General features: G+C 49.0%; 6 protein-coding genes across 6 annotated transcripts; 2 read left to right on the top strand and 4 right to left on the bottom strand.

Annotated features, from left to right (window-relative positions):
* Window positions 1–1,930: 1,930 nt before the first annotated feature.
* Window positions 1,931–3,598, bottom strand: LCP9604111_1646 (uncharacterized protein; the record flags this gene model as incomplete). Its single annotated transcript, XM_039069035.1, has 4 exons — window positions 1,931–2,054; window positions 2,105–2,701; window positions 2,757–3,544; window positions 3,596–3,598. The coding sequence occupies 4 exons, from the start codon at window positions 3,596–3,598 to the stop codon at window positions 1,931–1,933; spliced, it is 1,512 nt and encodes a 503-aa protein (XP_038931773.1).
* A 1,129-nt stretch (window positions 3,599–4,727) lies between these two features.
* On the top strand, window positions 4,728–6,042 carry LCP9604111_1645 (E1 ubiquitin-activating protein AOS1; the record flags this gene model as incomplete). The annotated part of the gene is made up of 4 exons (XM_039069034.1): window positions 4,728–4,767; window positions 4,816–4,873; window positions 4,921–5,107; window positions 5,161–6,042. The coding sequence occupies 4 exons, from the start codon at window positions 4,728–4,730 to the stop codon at window positions 6,040–6,042; spliced, it is 1,167 nt and encodes a 388-aa protein (XP_038931772.1).
* Window positions 6,043–6,341: 299 nt separating this feature from the next.
* LCP9604111_1644 (Ytp1 family protein) lies at window positions 6,342–7,993 on the bottom strand (the record flags this gene model as incomplete). Its single annotated transcript, XM_039069033.1, has 5 exons — window positions 6,342–6,598; window positions 6,654–6,783; window positions 6,844–7,674; window positions 7,751–7,828; window positions 7,880–7,993. The coding sequence occupies 5 exons, from the start codon at window positions 7,991–7,993 to the stop codon at window positions 6,342–6,344; spliced, it is 1,410 nt and encodes a 469-aa protein (XP_038931771.1).
* A 390-nt stretch (window positions 7,994–8,383) lies between these two features.
* On the top strand, window positions 8,384–8,851 carry LCP9604111_1643 (SWI5/SAE3 family protein; the record flags this gene model as incomplete). Its single annotated transcript, XM_039069032.1, has 3 exons — window positions 8,384–8,431; window positions 8,501–8,586; window positions 8,692–8,851. The coding sequence occupies 3 exons, from the start codon at window positions 8,384–8,386 to the stop codon at window positions 8,849–8,851; spliced, it is 294 nt and encodes a 97-aa protein (XP_038931770.1).
* Window positions 8,852–9,184: 333 nt separating this feature from the next.
* mdr1 (ABC multidrug transporter Mdr1) lies at window positions 9,185–13,183 on the bottom strand (the record flags this gene model as incomplete). Its single annotated transcript, XM_039069031.1, has 1 exon — window positions 9,185–13,183. One exon carries the CDS (start codon window positions 13,181–13,183, stop codon window positions 9,185–9,187), a length of 3,999 nt encoding a protein of 1,332 aa, XP_038931769.1.
* Window positions 13,184–15,729: 2,546 nt separating this feature from the next.
* LCP9604111_1641 (uncharacterized protein) lies at window positions 15,730–16,257 on the bottom strand (the record flags this gene model as incomplete). The annotated part of the gene is made up of 1 exon (XM_039069030.1): window positions 15,730–16,257. The coding sequence occupies one exon, from the start codon at window positions 16,255–16,257 to the stop codon at window positions 15,730–15,732; it is 528 nt and encodes a 175-aa protein (XP_038931768.1).
* Window positions 16,258–19,406: the final 3,149 nt, after the last annotated feature.

Raw genomic sequence — 19,406 nt, 5'->3', positions numbered from 1 at the left:
TTTCCTGACTCCGCGGCCATGTCCGATATCCCACAATACCCCGGCATTGGTTGCCAGCGGCAATGGCTTCATCCGTACTTTGACAATTTACTATAGCGGGGCCACCGGAGACCTCCACTGTCCGAGAGCCCCGGGGCTGGACCAGCTACTATTCTAAAAGTACATTGGTTCGTGTCCACCACTTCCGTCGTCCTACCACTGCCAGACCAGCCCCGAACCAGACCCCAAGCTATTTGAGGATGTCGCAATTTTGATAACTTGTCCACCCCGCACTAGTCAACACATGCAGGGGATTTAGCCATGCTTTGAGGCTGTCAAGTACAACTCAGTTCCCGCACGGGTACGGAGTATACATGTTGCAATGCCAACACAAACAGATGTGAACACATATAACAACATGAAGGCGCTGGTCAGGCGCTCAAATGCATTTGGAACAACCGATTCAAGAATTTTCCGACTATCACGTAGGTGACCGTTTTTGAGATAACCATTTCTAGAGCCGTGCATTAGTGCTCATATTTCAGATTGGCTCCCTTACTTCCAACGTTTGTGGCTCAGGCATGGCGCCAGTTCAGGGTTTTTTAGGGCGTTTTGACAATCTATTCTTATAGGTTGGCTTTTAGTCTCTAGCTAACCGCGCCACGCAGGATATAAGAATGAAGAGACACGGATCGGCTCCATGTGGCCAACCTACGTGATCCTGAAATTCAGCCAGCACGTATCTTCACCATGCACAATGATGCATATTTCCTAATAATGCTGATATCCCAAATACGCCTATGAACGGCCGGTGTCTGTTTTTCGAATCCGCCGCAAGATTTCTACATGTCTAGTCGGGTTCTTTTGAGGTGACGGAGAATATCGACTTGAATTATCCTTCCAACAGTTGTATACAGGTGCAATTTGACTTAGATCAAGCTGCAAGCTACCAATGCGCATAGCCGAGGGAACACCGGGGACCCCCGTCCCCACTAACCACCTTGGCGTCGATCACTGTCATCGATAAGAATCTAGCCCTGTCAAGAGATAACATAATGTGGCTTGACCCCCACCAAATTGCTGTCACCAAGCCTTTCTTCAAATGGCAAGTTGCATTTAATACGGCGGTACAGCATGCAACGATATGGTCTAGGCTAGTGGGGTTGAGGGGTCTTACACTCGCTGTCGTCGCTGTGGCGGACGTCGTAGCCGGTGATGAAGAGATACTTATGTACAACATATGTGTCGAGGACCTCGGAGGGCATGTATCATCTTAAGATAGCATGCAGGGAATTGTACTCCGTAGGTATTTACATTGAAATAATTAGGGCTATGTCCCGTATCTAGCCCCCCACACTCCAAAGTACACTCGCAGTGAACTCTCACCATCTTCCTACCTCAACCATGTTTATTCAAACGAAAAACCAGTCCCTCCAATAGACTCCTCTCGCATCATTCCAAAGCCAGGCGCTGATGCTGGTGCAAGCCGAGTATATCTTCCAGGGCAACCAGTGGGCCTATATAGGTACTTAATTGGCGCCAACTTCTCCTTGATCGAAGGGGAGCCTGATGGAAAATTGGAAACGACATGCTACTACCTATTACGCTGTGGTGGCCGAGAAGAGAAGATAGCCTATTCATCTATCAAGAAATATATCAAGAAAGATTCCTTGGAAATGTGGTATTGGAGATGCTAATTAAAGGCTGATCAAGTGGTCATACCTTTTGATCCCACATACGAAATGTATTTAGTGTGATCTCGATGAATTGCACGATGGAACAAATCAGGGCAGAATAAAGAATAATCCTGAAAGTCATATCATAATCATGATAAGTTGTCTTACTAGTTGACCTAGTAAGACAGTCTGGGCTGAAAAACTATGCACCAAAAGAGAAATAATTGCTTCTATCCCTCTGATCCAAAATGCATCAAAACTCTTTGTTCCCACCGTTAACGAGAAGCGAGACTGGGGAAGAACCGCGGACCTGCATATCCATGTGCGATGATGCTTTCTATGTCAATATTCCCGTGGGCTCGCGGGCTCCACAGCTTGATGAGAATGAACCGGCCAGACCTGGAAACGTTAAAATTCGGTTATCCACATCCAATGATAATGACACATACGGGGGTGGGTCAAATTTAATGGTAACCATGCTCTTCTCTCGCTCGATGAAGAAGCGCGCATGAGGCTTCAAAACTTCGGCAGTTGGATGAGCAGGCTCGGCTAGGGGGTGTGGATGCACAAGACTCGGGCTATGGCGTAGTCTCTGCTCAGAAACACGGCTGAGGGCACTCAAACGTTCCGATTGAACCTGTCGGCGACTCTGGTGTCTTGAAGAGTCATCCTCATCGCTTGGACTCTCATCAGTAGACGATAAAGGATCTTCCATCTGGTCGGCTTGGGTTCTCTCCAGAAATGCAGAACTTTCTTCGTCATCTCCAGAATCTTCGTTATTGTCATACTCGGTGGTGATGCGGAACTGCGCTTGCGGGTCTTCTGCGGTATGCGGAACAGCGGCTGAATGTGGGCTCATGAGAACTGTGCGTTCGATATTTTGAAGTGGTGGCCGGAACCCAGTGAGGTATTCCTGGGATGGTTGCATGCCACTGCGGCGGGCTCGACGGCGGTATCGGCCGCTAGAGTATTGAATTTGGTATTGGGCGGTGCGGGCAAGCAGTTCATCAGAGGTCATCGCGACGAATACCATACCTTCTTGTATTCTGTTTCATTTCATTAGTCATGAGTCCAACGTACAGACACGCCTGGCAGACATACGGAGCGTCGAACCCGCATTGAGGGGCTCTGATAACGATCTTCTTCAAGCAGAACGGGGCCTCGCCCCGGTGACAGAGGACTAAATTGCAGCGGGCTTCTCTGGTAGAGTACACGCTTGTATTGTTGTCCAAAACGTTCTCGGGGCGCGAACACCCGCTATCCGGATCGTAGCTTCCTCCGTCGCAGCTAGCGATTTCCATTTGCAGCATTCCCGGTAGTACTTGCCCATATTGACCATAGTTGAAGCCTCGAAATTCCTCGCGGTTATCATCGGTGTCCAGCTTCCGACGCTTCATCCGTCCTTGGCCATCACGGCCCGACTGGCCGGATGGTGGCATGAAAGACGGTGACCTGGATAAAGATCCGTCCGGGCTTGGCGGTCGGAACGTTTGCCAGGGCAAACGATGGCGAAGGGAATGTGACTCCGGGGAGAGCGAAGTTCGAGCCCGTTCTGAACGAATCTGGTCGAGCCAAATGCTCCGAGTTGGCTCTGCGGGGCCAGTTGTCTCGGAGTGCAGTTGGCGATCGACGTCGGCCCGAGCTTGCTCAAGGTTGGTACGATCGCGAGATCGGTCCAGAGAATGCGCAGCGATTTCTCGATTTAATGTTTCCAAGGCAAAGTTGGTGTTGTAGGCGTTGTAAGAACCGGAGCGAGTTCGTTCCGATACGAGATTGCGGAGATGCTGGAGACGGAGGATGTCAGGGCGCTCGTCAGGCCTAGAATGACGGGATATGCGGGAGCGGCGGGTTGAAGAGGAAGAAGCACGAGGGTAATCGTAATTCCCTGACTAAAGGAAGGTGTGAGACATCAGTCGGACGCATAGCCATGAGAGACATACCATCGTTCAGGCTCGTTAGTACCGCTTGAGGTGGAATTACCTGGGTTGGGGATATGGGGTAGGAGATAGCGTCTTAGAACTAACCCAACAGAAATCAAAGAAACCCAAAAAGATTAACGTACTGGTAAAATAAAGTGTTTCGGAGAAGAGTTGGTCTTGTGAGTTCACAAGGTTGGTAACACGTGATGGTCGATTATATCATCGATAGTGGAGTGAAGGTGGGAGGTTGAGAGATAACTTCATTGTATTTATGGATTTTGGATTTTGGATTTCATTAATCTTGCAGTTCTCACTCCGTGCTTTCTTTCTCCGTGTAGACACCTTCATCCGGCATGGGGTGATAGTTAATTGTGTCACTTAGCTCTTTGACCTTATACTTTCCCATGATAAAGGATCAAAGACAAAGTGGCCTCCGGAATGTTGGTCAATATCCTTTTAGATAATACTTAAAGCCAAATCTCATTGGTGAGAAGATGGTACCTCTCAACCTAACTATCATTATGTTACTTAGAACTCATATGCTCAAAACTGATATGAGAACACGAGGAAGGGAAGTTCTGCAGAAAAGCTCTACAGTATTGTAGAGGACATTGTCGATAAAGCTAGAGCATACTTGTGAATATCTTCGTATTATTTGCTGATTGAGTCGTGTGTTATGCAAATTTCTATTTGTTGACTTGATATAGCCTCTATTTATAACTAGCCTAAGACAATGATATCATAAAATCAGACACTTGAACTGTTTGTTTAATTCATCCTATGTTGAGATTTTTCTGAGACTATGTCCGTGATCCCCATCTAACTAGCATATTCTATCAATATTCAGTGAATATATTGAAACAGATATCCTCGTCCGCATGAGGTTGTATACTTCTTTGTCCCCACGGCCCCACACAGTAGCTCCCGGGTCACCTGACATTTAAACCTATCGGAACTTCTTTACCTCTTGGACTATTTGAAATCATTGAACTTCTGAACTTCCATCTGCAACCTTACAACTTCCATTCTCATTGCGCCCCTCATTAAGTCATCGAACCAGTGCTTCTCACTTGATAGCAGATCCCCGAAACACAACTGCGAGGCTTTAAATCGCCAAGCTCGTACCTGGGCAAGATTGTACTCGATCGACACTATGGCGGAGCAACAAGATAATACACAGGCCATCAGTGCTGGTATGGAAAATAACTAGAATCTGCTTCAATCCTTACTGACTTTGCCAGATGAAATCGCACTGTACGACCGACAGATCCGGCTGTGGGGAGTGCACGCGCAGGAAAAGTGAGCAATCCAGCTTGCAAAGCACTACATGTCCTAACAACGGCTAGAATCCGCTCGGCGAACATCCTCCTTATCACTGTGAAAGCTCTCGCAAATGAAGTGGCCAAGAACCTCGTCTTGGCAGGCATCGGATCACTCACCATACTCGACCACCAGGACGTCACAGAGGAGGACCTGGGCGCGCAGTTTTTTATCGCCGCAGCGCAAAGTGAGCAGGATGTGATTGGAAAGAACGTGAGCTACAACAGAGCAAAGTCCCTACCGCATCCGCTGACAACCCACTCCAGCGCGCGCAAGTCGCAGGACCGCAAATCCACAAAATGAACCCTCGAGTCAAGCTCAACATTGACACATCCGATGTTAGCACCAAAGCACCCGAATTTTTCGCACAATTCGATATCACAATTGCCACAGAGCTCGACTTCGTCACCAACATTACCGTGAACGCCGCCTGCCGACTAGCCAATAGACCCTTCTACGCCGCCGGTCTACACGGCTTCTACGGCTACGTCTTCGCCGACCTAATCAGCCACGACTTCGTGATCGAGCGCAGCAAATCTAACATGGCGCCCGCAACCCAAGAAACACCCACCCGCAGCATCATCGACATAACCACGAAAAAAGAAGAGAACAACGCCAACAAGAAAGAACCAAGCAAGATCATCGAGCTCGTCACCAAGCGCGAGGTGTACTCACCACTAATTCTCGCAAACACCTCCCCACTCCCGGAAGAATACACCCGACTTGCAAGGCGCCGCAAGCAAGTCACCCCACTGCTCAGCTGCCTGCGCGCATTGTGGGAATTCGAAAAGCTACGCGGCCACCGCCCAACCTTCACCCATGAAGACCTGGAACTATTCACGAAGCTATCGCGAGACCGACACCAGGAATTGAAGCTGGATCCACTCACACTGGACTCGGTGTTCCTGCGGACGTTCCTGCAGAACCTGGGCAGCGAGCTGAGTCCCGTAGCGGCGTTTTTGGGCGGTGCGCTGGCGCAGGATGTTATTAATGTTCTCTCGGCGAGGGAGCAGCCGCTGCAGAATATGTTGCTGTTTGACGGGGAAAAGAGCGTTGGTCCGATTTATTCACTTCATCCTTTCTTCCCTGATGTTGGTGCGCTGGATATGGCTGCTGTGCCGCCAGGTAGGATTACCGTGGATCACTGAAGGCAATTGGAATAAGCGGGACTGGACTGGGAGGACTCTTTACCATATTACGAATCTTCTTTTTTTTTTCCGAGCTTAGATCCGGGTATCATTATGTACGATAGAACACGAGCAACCATTGATGCTTCATGGAATTGAGAATAATGTACAATTTTGTTCAGATATAATATTAGCTACTCAAATTCAAGGCCTTTTAGGACCTGCAATGCTATCCGAACCCAACCCAACCTAGACGCCGTCACAATATCACAAAATGCACGATATACTTGCCAAGGGAACCAGCGAATCAATATACGGCTTCAGCGATGGGCCTCTTCTTTTCCAAGTTCCTCATCGCTATTCTTCCGCGGTCCCATGGAAGGGCCCTCATCATCATCGGAAATCAAACCATGGAGCTCGAATGCCTCGGCATCTTGGATCTGCTGCGAGTTTGAGCGTGCACGGCCATTCACATTCGCGTTCCCGTTGAGAGTGGAGTACATGGGGCCGTCCTGATTGGTGGACTCGGAGTTGGGCCAGGCGTGGACAGCGTAGAGGTGGAGCAGGATGTTGACGACTGAAGGGAAGGATGAGTGATTGTTCTAGAAGAAGAAAGCAGGGAATCAACTTACAGAGGAAGAGGATGAAGGCAATGCTGTAGAGGACCAACACGTACGCCACGTGGGTGACGCCTGCGTTGTTTAGCAGGAGCATCTGCTCCTCGGTGGCGCCCATAAAGAGGAAGCCAGAGGCATATAGCAACTGAAAGAGAAAAGAGTCAGTATCATCCTATATACCACATCAACCGGAGAGTATACATACGAAAGGAGTTAGGTATTGGAAGCTGTTCGGCTCGGAGAGAGCAGGCTTATCCCTCAGAATGAACGAGATCTCAATAATGCGCGTCAGACCCGCCGCCATCAGGGTGTACCCGAAGATAGTGTGGACCATGGTACTGATCATCAGCTGCTGGGGATGCGCCGACATAGCATATCCGGTAATCAAGATGACAATAGCCGGAATGAGGTTACGCTTAGGACGTCCGCTGCGAGTACGGCTGAGCCACATACCCAGCAGACCAGCACACCACCAGATAATGCCCATAGTAGTATGCTGGAGGTCATTGTGCACCCAAGCGGAACCCCAGCGGTGTTCGGTAAAAGTATTGACACAGCCCCAAGCGGCGATGATGAGGGAATCGAAGAATTCCTGGCTGCGGCCGGTCCGGCGCAACCAATACTGGCCGACCAGCAAGAGGATGGTCAAACAGATACCGTACGCGATGAAGGCGGAGCCCATAATGAAATGGGCCAGACACTGGCCGAGATGGTCATCGCGGCAGAAGCCGAGCGCGGCAATGCCACCGAAGAGCATTTGCGCCCAGCTGAGGACGGGCATGGCCTTGCCGACGATGCCGTGGGCCAGCACGAAGATCCATCGGATGCGGGCCTGGCCCGCCTTCTCCAGGTGCAGTTTGAGATATACTCCGAGGACAACTTGCGCGACCAGCAATAGCATCAGCCAGTTTGCGACGGAGGCGTGCAGGTTCTTGTCGAATTGGCGGCCTTTGTGGGCGTGGCCGAGGAAGTAAGCTAGTACGGCGATGACGGTGCCGACGACTTGGACGGGGACGTGCCAGCGGGAACGGATGATCTATTTTCTTTTGTTAGAGATGGGACGTGACGTGACGGTAGGAAGGAAACGGAGAGGTCAGTGAAGCGGTACATACTCCGAGAACCATTCCCGTTGGGAAGATTAGGCCAAATGCCAAACCCATGAGAATCATATGAGTCCATAGTGTTGCATCCTGGAATCATGTGTTAACTTTTGCCGAGGGGAATGGCGTAGTAGGACGTACGATAGGATCCTGGGAGATAGATTCGCCCTCAGGAACAGCCTCGTGGCCGCCATGGGCGAGAGCCGAGGCCACTAATACAAATAAAGTCCATAAGGACTGACGGAGATATGCCATGGTGTGGTCAGAGGGAGTTGCAAGGGAGAAGAGAACAGATGCGGATAACAGTTAAACCCAATCCGGGGCATCCGATTAAGGCGGAAACGACGCGTGGAGGCAAAGGAACAATGTCTTTTTGTTCTCAGGAACTCTCGAGTCAAAGTGATATAGCTATTCTATCATTTAACACTTAACAAATAACAAAAACTCATAGCAAAATTAAGGATGCGCACGCACAAACCTTGGAAGCCTTGAACTGGATTATTCAGCATGGCCGTGATTGGTCAGGAGTATATAATTCTGGGGTACGGAGGACATGGATAACTCCCTCCTCTTACAATGCTCTCATCTCCTGCGTCTGACGTATCACAACACATATGCATATGCACCTAATTGCAAACAATCTCCATGGATTCAGCCAAGGAACCCAAGTCCTACAAAGACCAGCAAAGAATCGTACGTTCTTAGTATCCCCACCTTGCCGCCACCCGTGTCTATCATATCAAACACTAACATTCAACGCAGGTCGCCCTTCGCGCTTCGATTGCAAGCCTAGAAGCTAAGCATGCGGTTTTAGAAGCCGATCTAACTACAATGACCACGCAGCTTATGTAAACACTCCCCAGCTCTCCCAATTGCATGCAGCTATGGAGGACACGGCCCTAAAAGAACATGGAAACATTGCATCTTCCATCTCTAACCACTGCTTATTCCAGTAACGATCCTAATACCACGTGCGAGCGGTATACCAAGCTCTTGCATGAGTACAATGATATCAAGGATGTTGGACAGGGGTTGATGGGGCTTATTGCTGATGCGAGGGGGGTGAGGCAGGTTGAGGTGGAGAGAGAGTTCGGGGTTTCGGAGGAGGATTGAAGTAGTAGAATGCGAGAGATTTACTGATGGAACGGACTTGAAACGGTTTGAAGGAGTTATTTTTACTGAGTGGAAGGAGTTCGAAGAAACCGGGCGGCGTTGAATTGAGATTCATTGTATTCATTCATCTAATCCTACATCACTAATGGACGTTTTTTGATTTTTTTCTCTTTATCGAGAGGAGACAGTGTACCCTGGTTTCCGGGTGTTCGCTGGTGACAACAAATGATCTATAACAAGAATGAAGAAGATTGAGAAAGGGAGATGTGAGATAAAATTAAGAAAGGAAGAAGGGGGTATGTGTACATATATTAAAAAGCAAATCCAAAGGAATTAGGCGGCCCTGCCAAGAGACTGGAGATTGACCAGCTCGAAGTAGCGACCCTTGTTGCGCAGGAGCTCGGTGTGGGTGCCGCTCTCAACAATCTTGCCTTGGTCGAACACATAGATAATGTCGGCCTTTTGAATTGTACTGAGACGGTGAGCAACGGCAATAGTGGTACGACCGCGAGCGGCAGCGTCCAGAGCAGCCTGGACGATCTTCTCAGACTCAGAGTCGAGGGCCGAGGTGGCTTCGTCCAGAAGCAAGATCTTGGGGTTGCGAAGGAGAGCACGGGCGATAGCGACGCGCTGCTTTTGGCCACCGGACAACATGCCTCCCTTGTTACCGACAATGGTGTTAAAGCCATCGGGGAGAGACATGATGAACTCGTAGATGTTGGCATCCTTGCAGACTTGGACTAGCTCCTCATCGGTGGGATCTGCGTTGGCGCTACCGAGCAGGATATTCTCCTTGATGCTACCCTGGTAGAGAGTGGGCTCCTGACTGACCAACGCCAGGTGACTGCGGTAAGAATTGACATTGAGGTCGGCGATATTCTTATCGTCCACGTAGACACCACCAGAAAGGGCATCGTAGAATCGCTCGAGAAGGGCAATAGTGGTACTCTTGCCGCATCCACTGGGTCCGACCAGGGCAATGTACTGGCCAGGCTTGACGGTGAGGTTCAAGCCGCGAAGCACGGGCTGCTCGGGACGAGTAGGGTAGCGGAAGTGAACATCCTTGAACTCGATAGTTCCCTCGCAATGGTCCAAATTCTCGCCCGCTTCTGACCATGTGTCAATGGTGGGCCGACGCTCGAACAGCTTGAGGAATTCAGCGGCGGCGTTCTTGGCCTTGCCCATGTCCGGGGAGAAGGAGAACACTGTACCAGCGGACTGGGCACCGAACAAGATTTCACTGAAGCAGACGAAGAACCGGAACACGTCGTATTCATGGTGACCGAGCAGAGTTCCACCGTACCAAAAGCCGAGGGCGACACAAAAGAAGACCAAGGCCTGAGAGGCTGCGTACAAGAGCGATGACTTGAATACCGAGATTAAGCTTTTGCGGCCCTGGTTATCGAGTTGAGCGTGGTAGAATGCCCAGACATCGGTCTCACGGGTAAGCGAAGCCACAGTGCGAATGGCAGATGTAGCCTCGCAGGCGTAGCTGGCTGATCCCTCATAGGCTACCTTGGAACGTGCCTGGAACGCGGCAAGCATATAGAAGCGGTAGAAGCCGCAGCCGAGAAGAATGGGAATGACAGACATGCAAACGAGGGCAAGCTTCCATCCGAAGGAAAGTGCGATAACGATTGAAGCGATGAGAGTTGTCGAAGTCATGAGAATTGTTCCAAGAGTTTGACCACTAATACCGGCCAAGTGCTTGGTTTCAGTTGAGAGGAAAGAGGTCAAGGCGCCGGTGCTATTTTCCTCACGATCAAAGAAGTTGATATCCTGTCGGAGCATGACTCGGAAGGCGCTGCTGCGAGCCTTGCGAATCAATCTCTCGGAGCTAAAGGCGAAGGCGATACCGTGGGACGAGAAGGTGATGATTTGAACAATACCGACGATAAAGAACATCAGTGACCAGAAGTTGGCATCCGATCTGAGCTTGGCATACTGGCTTTCGGGTAAGGAAAGTGAGCTGATGGCTTTGGCATACAAGAAAGCTTGGGTGGGTTGTCCACAACCGGCGAGAATCGAGAAGAAAAGACCGATGGCCATGAACCACCGCTCTTCCTTGTTGAACGAGCCGATAAACTTGATCAGAGTCAAAAGTGAATACTTGCTGGCGCCTTCAGCAGTCCTCTGCGAGAGAATAACACTGGACACGGACTTGCGAGACTCCTGGCGATGCATTGTCTCCTGGAATGTTTCGGCCTCATCCTTCCTAATGGTTGAGCCACTAGCAACTGACTTGACGCGTGCGATGTGAGACTTGGCCATGTGCTTGCCATCCTCACTCTCATCCTCATCCGCGTCCAAAGCATCTGCATCCTTCTCCTCGTTGATGCGCTGGGCCTCGACCAGTTTGAAGTAAGGACCATCATGGTCAGTCAGCTGGGCGTGGGAACCTTGCTCAACAATCGACCCGTTGACGAAGACAACGATATTGTGCGCGGACTTGATAGTGGATAGACGATGGGCAATGACAATGGTAGTGCGACCCTCAGCAGCGCGATCAAGCGCTGCCTGGACGACACCCTCGGACTTGGTATCCAGTGCTGAAGTAGCTTCATCTAGAAGCAAAATCTTGGGGTCACTGACCATAGCACGAGCGATGGCAATGCGTTGCTTCTGGCCTCCAGACAGCAAGAATCCACGCTGGCCGACGTTAGTTTCATAACCTTCCGGAAGAGCAATAATGAAGTCGTGTGCGTTGGCCATCTTAGCGGCATTCTCAACGAGCTCCTTGACCTTCTCCTCAGGCTCATGCTCGAAGCGTGTTCCGATCAGACCGTGGCGAATGTTTTGATAGATGGTTGTGCCAAACAGAACAGGTTCCTGGCTGACCAGCGAGATCTGCTGACGCAGCCATCGCAGGTTGAGAGTTTGGATGTCGTGGCCATCCAAGAACACTTGGCCGCCGACTGGAAGATAGAACCGCTCGACAAGACCGACGACAGTACTCTTGCCAGAGCCCGAAGGACCGACCAACGCGGTAGTTTTACCAGCAGGAATAGCGAGTGAAACATCATTCATCACTGTAACTTCGGGGCGAGAAGGATAGATGTGTTTCACATTGCGGAATTCGATGTGACCCTCGACGTGGTCAAGGATGATGCCTTCATCAGAAGTAGGGTCTAGCGGGGATACACGGTCGATAGTCGCAAAGATCTTGGTAGCGGCTGCCACAGCGTTGGTAAATGCCGAGGCGTTCGGGCTGACATTGCCCAGGGAGAAAGACCCGATAAGAATAGCCATCAAGATAGTCAAGACATGTCCGACGTCAACCTTACCATCCACCAGGAATCGAGATCCCATCCAGAATCCGAGGCCGTAGTTCATGAACATAAGTCCAAACATAATACCGACCATCACGGCGAGGCTCATTTGCAGACGCATGCCCCAACGCTCTGCGTGACGCAAGTGGGACTCGTACTGCTTCGCGAGCTTGTCCTGAGTGCCGAATGCAGTCGCATTGCGGATCGAGCTGATGACTTCCTCTGCCACAGTTCCACCGGCACCGGCGCTTTCCAAGGAAAGCTTGCCGTACTTGATGATCAGTCTGGAGCCTCCACCCATAATCACGACCAGCGCGACCATAGTTGAAGTACAAATGCCAGCCAAGGGGGCATACTTGATATATGCAACCACGAAGGCAGTCACGAAGGTAGCGACGGCAGTTAGGGTTAAACCCACCTTTTCGGAGACACCATCCTGAATGAGGTTGGTGTCGGCTGTGATACGGGTAGTCACTTCACCCGCACCAAGCTTGTCGAAGTAGGCGATGTTCTGGCGCAGAATGGCTTCGAGGTAGTGCTCTCGAATCTTCTGAGTGACATGCTCTCCGGTGTAGATGAAGCCAATAGTGCTGACGTAGACAGTGACGAACTCTCCGATGCCTAGGTAGACGAAGTACAAAACATTGTGGGTCAACTGGTGGTAGAATTCATCATAGGCAATGGTGCGGAGCATAATCTTTTGGAAAGCCGTAGCCAAGGAGCCAAAGAGAATGGTGAAGAGAGGCAAGGCAGCACCGGCGGCGATAGCGCAGAGTGTGCTAATAACAATGATGAGTATGTCGATGCGGGATGCATAGCGATATAGACCGAAGTAGGATATATTGACGAGCGGTGCATCTAGCTGTCGCTTCAATATCTCCTTCTCATGCTCGGGCAAGTGAGCATAGATCGCATCTTCGTCTGTCGCGACTGGGGTCGTGCTTTCGTGCTCCTTTGTTGATGCGGAAGCGGTATCCGAATCGCGCTTGTCGATGGGCTTCTCGTTAAGCTGCGAGTCCCCCATCTTCTCAACGGCCGTCACGCCCTCCTCGGGCTGCTGCATGTTGAAACTTTCGATTTTGGATCTCTACTCCATGAAGAACTGGTTGAGGATGGTCTGAAGAGGTGTGGTTCTGCGATGAATCAAGGAGCTAGGTACAAAGGGACAGATATTAAGGGATGTCAAAGGTAGGAGTAATTGTATTAAGAGTAAAGATTAACAACAGGGGTGAAGGAAGGGATGGGAGGCTCTAAATGCGTTTGTTCTGAGATTATACTTATGAGGGGGCTTGGGCTTTTTTCTCTTCGGGTCGGGTAGTCCGAACTCCGACGTGTCTTTTATGCAACGAACCTCAAGTGCTGCCTAGACCTGGCAGACCCTGCCTCTATCTCCGGGACTCTATTGCTAATCGGCTTCCAAGTAACTAACTAGTTACGGAGTAGTTACAGGTCAGGCGGGTCATTCCTTTCTTCACATTCCTCGTGCAAGGGCATCCCTTGAACGCGCCCTTTTCCGGGGAACACGACTTGACAGCCACGAGCTACATTACTCCATGCTTGACGCAGGTCCGGTATGATTGGCGCATGCATGAGTTGCATAGTACACACATACTCCGTACTATGCCTTGACTTTGACACGAAACACATCACCATGACGCAAAACGCAATACGCGAAAACGAATACGAACACCTGAGTCATAACTGGGATTATACGGGGTATTTCGACCGAATTTTTGATCCGCAACGAGCCCGATCTGGACCTTTTCCACTTTTTTTTTATGCGTCGGCTAATTTCCATGCCCGATGCCCGACGCTTTGACTGCAACTTTACTCCTTTTACCTACTCCGGACAAGGCCATTGATTGTTGCCCATGTCTCCTTGCCCAGGTGAGGTTTGACCGAGATAAACACCTTGCGCCTTTCCCAGTGCTATCTCATGAGAGGCCATGGTTTCTATCAAGGATATAGAGGGTGAAGATATAGATCTATCCCCGGATTAACCAAAAAGTGCTTAAATCACTATCCTATCTAGATTTTGTCCTCATCCATTCCATGAACCAATCTGCAAATCGAGGGTAACCGTGTTCTTCGAGTTTCACTCTGAGTCGCTTTCTCCATTCAGTTTCCTCAATACCTGGAATTGGCGGATGAAAGTTCATTCCCCGGGAAATAGAAGGTTTGGTTGATATCCAGAAACGTGGGTAAAATCCAGCGCTCTCCCAGTTGATGATCGCCAATAGCTTCTGATTGGAAACAATTATATTTCCTGGCGCAAGATCGGGGTGATAGAGATGGAATCGCTCTTCAATCTCCGGATTTGGATGAAGATCCTCTCGGAAGAAATGTCTTACACTCAGACACTCAACGGCTCCAATGAATCCCGTTTCGAGTGAGCCAGGTAAGGCTCGGACACTGGACCTCCATGTACATCCTCGAGCCGGTCCGAAGTAATAGAAGCGAGTATATCGTACATGTGAACAACCTCATCCAAGATAGAATCTTGTTCGGTAGCGGACATAGTTTCCCACGCGTCTCTCAGCGTGATACCCGGAACTCTTTTCAACACCAAGAATGATCGATTTCCATCTACCCAGGAGTAAATTACTTCGGGTACAGGTACTTGGGGTGCCTTATCTTGAACGAATTTGATAGTTTCGCTCTCTGAAGTGGTATTAGGGTCCCAGGGTGGACTTTGCAGATGGCATTATTTCCAATAGCCCACACTGCAGATAGAGTACCCCCTTCGTGGATCAAACGAACCGGTGAATTTGCAGACGTAGCATCGGGTAGTTGCTCAGATGTTGTATGCCGAAGAATATACCAATCTTCTCCGTCTTTCCAGGCTGCTGCGCATGTGTCATCTGGTTCCGCAGTTCGATTGCACTCGATTGTGCAGCCAAGGCGCCAAATGGAATCAGAAATTTTCGTAACAGAATTTCGAATAGGAACTGATGACATGATTCAGGCTGACAAGTGTATTATTGACTGTTTAAGTGTGGTGGTAATAAATCGAAGCGCTTGAGTTGATGGGAAGTATTTTGAACGCGCCCATCGCACAGACACATTATGCACCTCAAAGTTGTGATCTCAACAAATCTCCAGGGATGTGACAAGGTGCCCAGAACGATTCGCCCGTCAAGCGAGAGACATGTTGATTGGCTCATTCATGTCTGAGTCCTTCCTCGTCCGGATGTTTCCTACTTCCCTATTTGATTCACTCTATAATGACAGTCTCACCCACAGCCCCAAAGCTACTTTCCGCTAAACAGACACAATTCCAATGCTTCTACCTAAAATTACCCTACTATACGATAGCCGTCGACGATTATACGAGGTAAATATGGCGGTTAAGGCTGGTTTGAACCTGCTTACGGAGTACTGAAGCAAGGTGCTTGGGCAGCCACCAAATTGCGAGCGCAATATTTCCGGGACTGCGAAAACATTAGATTTCTTTCTCTTCCATATATAACAGTCTCAGTATTCCGTAACCATCCGCTTCCTTTTGGCTATTTCCGGTCATTTGTTGTAAGAAAAGTAGTACCGAAATCGGGATAAGTCATGGAATAGCACTTCCATGAATAGCATATGAAACCGAGCACAAATATTGAATCATGGGTAATAGGCTCCTTGGTCAAGCGGGAGCGGCGTCTGCTCAGGCCACAACTTCAAGATCGCAGCCTTTGTCGCCGCAACTTGGGATTCATTGGTAATGATTTGAGCTTGGTGGAAAAGACCAAGCTGGCCGGTGGCCCAGCACCTACACCCGACGCCATCCATGTCGAATTCGTACTTGTGGCGTGCATTCTGGATGATGAGGTCATAAACTTGCCCAACTAAGAGCCCTGGTGTGATATCAAGCTCGAAGCGCTCTTGAGCATCGTTGGGAACAAGACATGATAATTCCGAAACCACGAGGTTGGCTTTGGAGCCTCCCCGAAGGACAGAACTAGGCTCAGTGTAGCTTGGTTGACAATCAATCTGAACGGATGTGTCTGAGGATGTCATAAGATAGAAGCACCAGTGGTTTGTACCGGCTTGCTGTTGATGAGGCACGGCAAAGATCTTCAGTACTGGCAGAGCCAGCATCTCGGCTTGACGGTTTGCAGGCACAAAGTGAACTGGGCGGAAATTCGACATGATTGTTGATCTGAAAGATCCTTCCTGTTTAGTCATTCCTTCCCTTCCTGTAGAAGAGCAAATCGGGTGATCAAGGGGTTGCAAGATTTGCAGGGAAAGCACACATGAAACCCTGCACCCTTGTTCCTTCCTTTATTCCAAGGTTTTTCTTCTCTTGTTTTCAATGTTCAGGTTGAAATGCACTCTTTGGGTTAGAGATGGCTGCCTTGAACGATTAAATCTTTGTCATACAACATCACGTGTGCTTGATGAGTGGTTCGAAGGTTCAGCATGCCTTTCAGACGCGTACCTTTGCATTTTTGTTTCCTTTTCTTGCTCTGTTTTTGAAGAACAGATTCCACCGGTTGCATGAAGATGGTGGTCGGAGGGATGGAGAGAAGACAAGAAGAAAAGAAGAAAAAGGGGGGGAGGAGCCCTTCCCAGGAACCCGTACGGCTCTTAGTTCGGTAAAGAGTGCTAGACTCTAGATGGACGTGTATTTGTAGTATATCGCTTCGGCGGTTGATATTATCACTAGAGCAGAATACGAATTCGTGCCCAGTCCTACTATTCAAAGTGAACCCCTTTAGAACTAACACCAAGCCAAATGTGAATTTCTTCCAAGGCGTTCAAGTCATTCTCGGGAAGAGACTTCTACACTTCACCATTGTACCATTCGTAGGTACGGCCGACGTTTTCTAGACTCTCTCCTAGCTTCCGGCAAGATCCAAAATCGATGATGATTGCTCTATCCGATTCCTCGTCGATTATTTGCATATCGTTGTTGGAACCTGTCTGAACAGGCCAGTTGTAGGAAGTGGCTCAGCTTAAACTTGAATCATTGGTGGGTTGGCCCTGGCCCTTGAAGCTATGTTAGTTTCCGATAAGTTTGGTGTTTGAAAAGACGTACCCCTTCGACCCAAAAGCCTTTGTGACCCTGATGTTTGGCATCAATGAGATTAATTTCGTCCCATCTGAAAGGCCTCGGCTGGCAGAGTTGAACGCCCTTAGACTGGTAGGTACCAAGGCCTGGATTCCATCTCAATTGACCCAATCGATATGCTGCTATTATATTCGTCACATTACCAACCACCTCGTACTGGTCATTCTCGCTGAGAATGTGTTCGTGGATCCCTTTAAGGGTGTCCAAGCGCTGGACGACAGGCCAACTCAAGCCAGCCGGCTCTAAGGTCGTCATCGCACTGATAATTTACTTAAACCCGGTTAAGAAAAAGGCTTTCAGGGGATACTCACTTGCGACGTTTCTGCTCTCGTAACAAGTCCTCCAGCTTTCATTGAAATAACTGGCTCATGATGTTGTCCACGATCCGCTCACGGCACCTTTCAATCTGAGCATCCAGATCAATATATAGTATATATCAGTATGTATATATATGGATATAACGGGAAATACGTACTTAGGATCAAGATCGGGTTCATTGGAATTCCAACCTTTTGGCGTATCCATGAGGTTGTCAATTGGATCCGTTGCCGACTGTTTCCATCTCATCTGCTGTTTTGGCTTTGGTAATGTCGGCAGTGGAATTTGGCCTTCATAGGATTTTTTCAAATCCAATGCAAGTGAGGCTGGATCTAATTCAGGTACAATGACGGGAGTAAGGGCAGTGGTAGGGACATCCGAGCTCATTCCGAGGAACGAGATAATAGAAAAGGTATAGAGAAAGTGTTTGGACCACTACGTGGAGTTAATTTGGAGGGAGAGAGTGATAATGGAACAGGAGGGAGACAGTGGTAATGGAACGAACCATAGAAGGTCCCATACCATTAAATTAGGTCGGGCTCTATGAATTGTCTTTTTTAGTGCTTTATCTTATGTAGTCAAAGGAATCGTTATAATCACTCGAGGTACTATGCCACCTTGTATCCTGCTGCATCCTGCAATGTCCTGTTTGTGGTACTACGGTATAAGCAAGCTAAGAACCGCGTAAGCCGCGGATCATTGACCATCAGCAAGTTAAAGAACTGGAGCAATGCCAAAATCATAGCATAAAGACACAGATTCATGTATCATGTAAGACCTCATTAGGCCAATGCCGCAGTAATCAACCCATATGTAATAGAATCAAGTTGCAGTTCTTCCTCAGGAAATCGTGGAATAACAGCCAAAACTGTTTTATTGAAGCCGGGGAAAAACTGCTGAGCCATCAATGCAGCGCTTTCAAAGGCAGGGGGATATGCACCGGCATTCGCCCAATCAATCAACCACACTTCTCCATTCCGGTCTAGAACTAGGTTTCGAGGACTGATATCCTGATGGGTAAGGACAAAGGTGCTGAATTGGAATGGCGGGATATCTTTAGGACATTTGTTGTAGTGCTTACAGATCTCAAGTTTGTGGTTAAACCAGCCTTGGAGTTCAGCACAGTCCTTAAACGGACCGGCGCTATAATCCGTGAAGAACCGGCCGCGAAAGGGCCTGGCTGCAAGATTTCAATAGACTGCATCTCTTTGATCATGTCCGCAACTTGCATAGCGATTTGTCATTGGTTATTATCGAGTGGGTCGGTCTAACACTTGTCGAGAGATTGGCCTGCGATAAAATCCATCACGATATATCGCTTCGTGCTAAAATACTGAGTCTCATCCTCAACTTGAAATGAACGATGGACTCGTGGAACTCGAATGCCGGTTTTGATCGCAACGAATTTGAGCATCTCTGCTTCGCATGGTAGGACACTGCCGCCGCCTTTCAATACCGAATGCCATGCATCATAGGAACAGAGCCAAGAAGGGTCACTAGAGTCTCGTCTGTGACGGAGTCAAGGTCCGTTCCGTCTAGCGGGAAGTCTCTCTCCAGATCATAGCTTCGGGGCTGTTGGTGAGACTGTCAGTATAGAGTACTTAGGCAGTATGTATCACATACATCGGAGATTGGATTGAATAGTGGCTGCATTTTAGCAAATGTTCTAGACGCACGAGAATGAGGCCCCTGACTGATAACCTTCTAAAGGGCTTATTTGCAAGGAATGAAACTGGAGGTTGCCGTATTTTAGCCGTTATTATTATCTAGCCATATCATCATAACGGGCTCTTTTGTTCTCGGACATGAATACCACAGCTTAGATAACTTACTATTTAACTAATTGTATAATTATATAATTATGTTGTATTCAAAAACGGAGTGCCAAGAGGTACTCGGCCTAAACAGC

Source organism: Penicillium roqueforti (genome assembly GCF_015533775.1).
Source record: "Penicillium roqueforti strain LCP96 04111 chromosome Unknown scaffold_02, whole genome shotgun sequence".
Classification (NCBI taxonomy): Eukaryota; Fungi; Ascomycota; class Eurotiomycetes; order Eurotiales; family Aspergillaceae; genus Penicillium; species Penicillium roqueforti.
The sequence above is the reverse complement of the archived record's forward strand: the minus strand, read 5'-3'. Positions and strand labels throughout refer to the sequence as shown.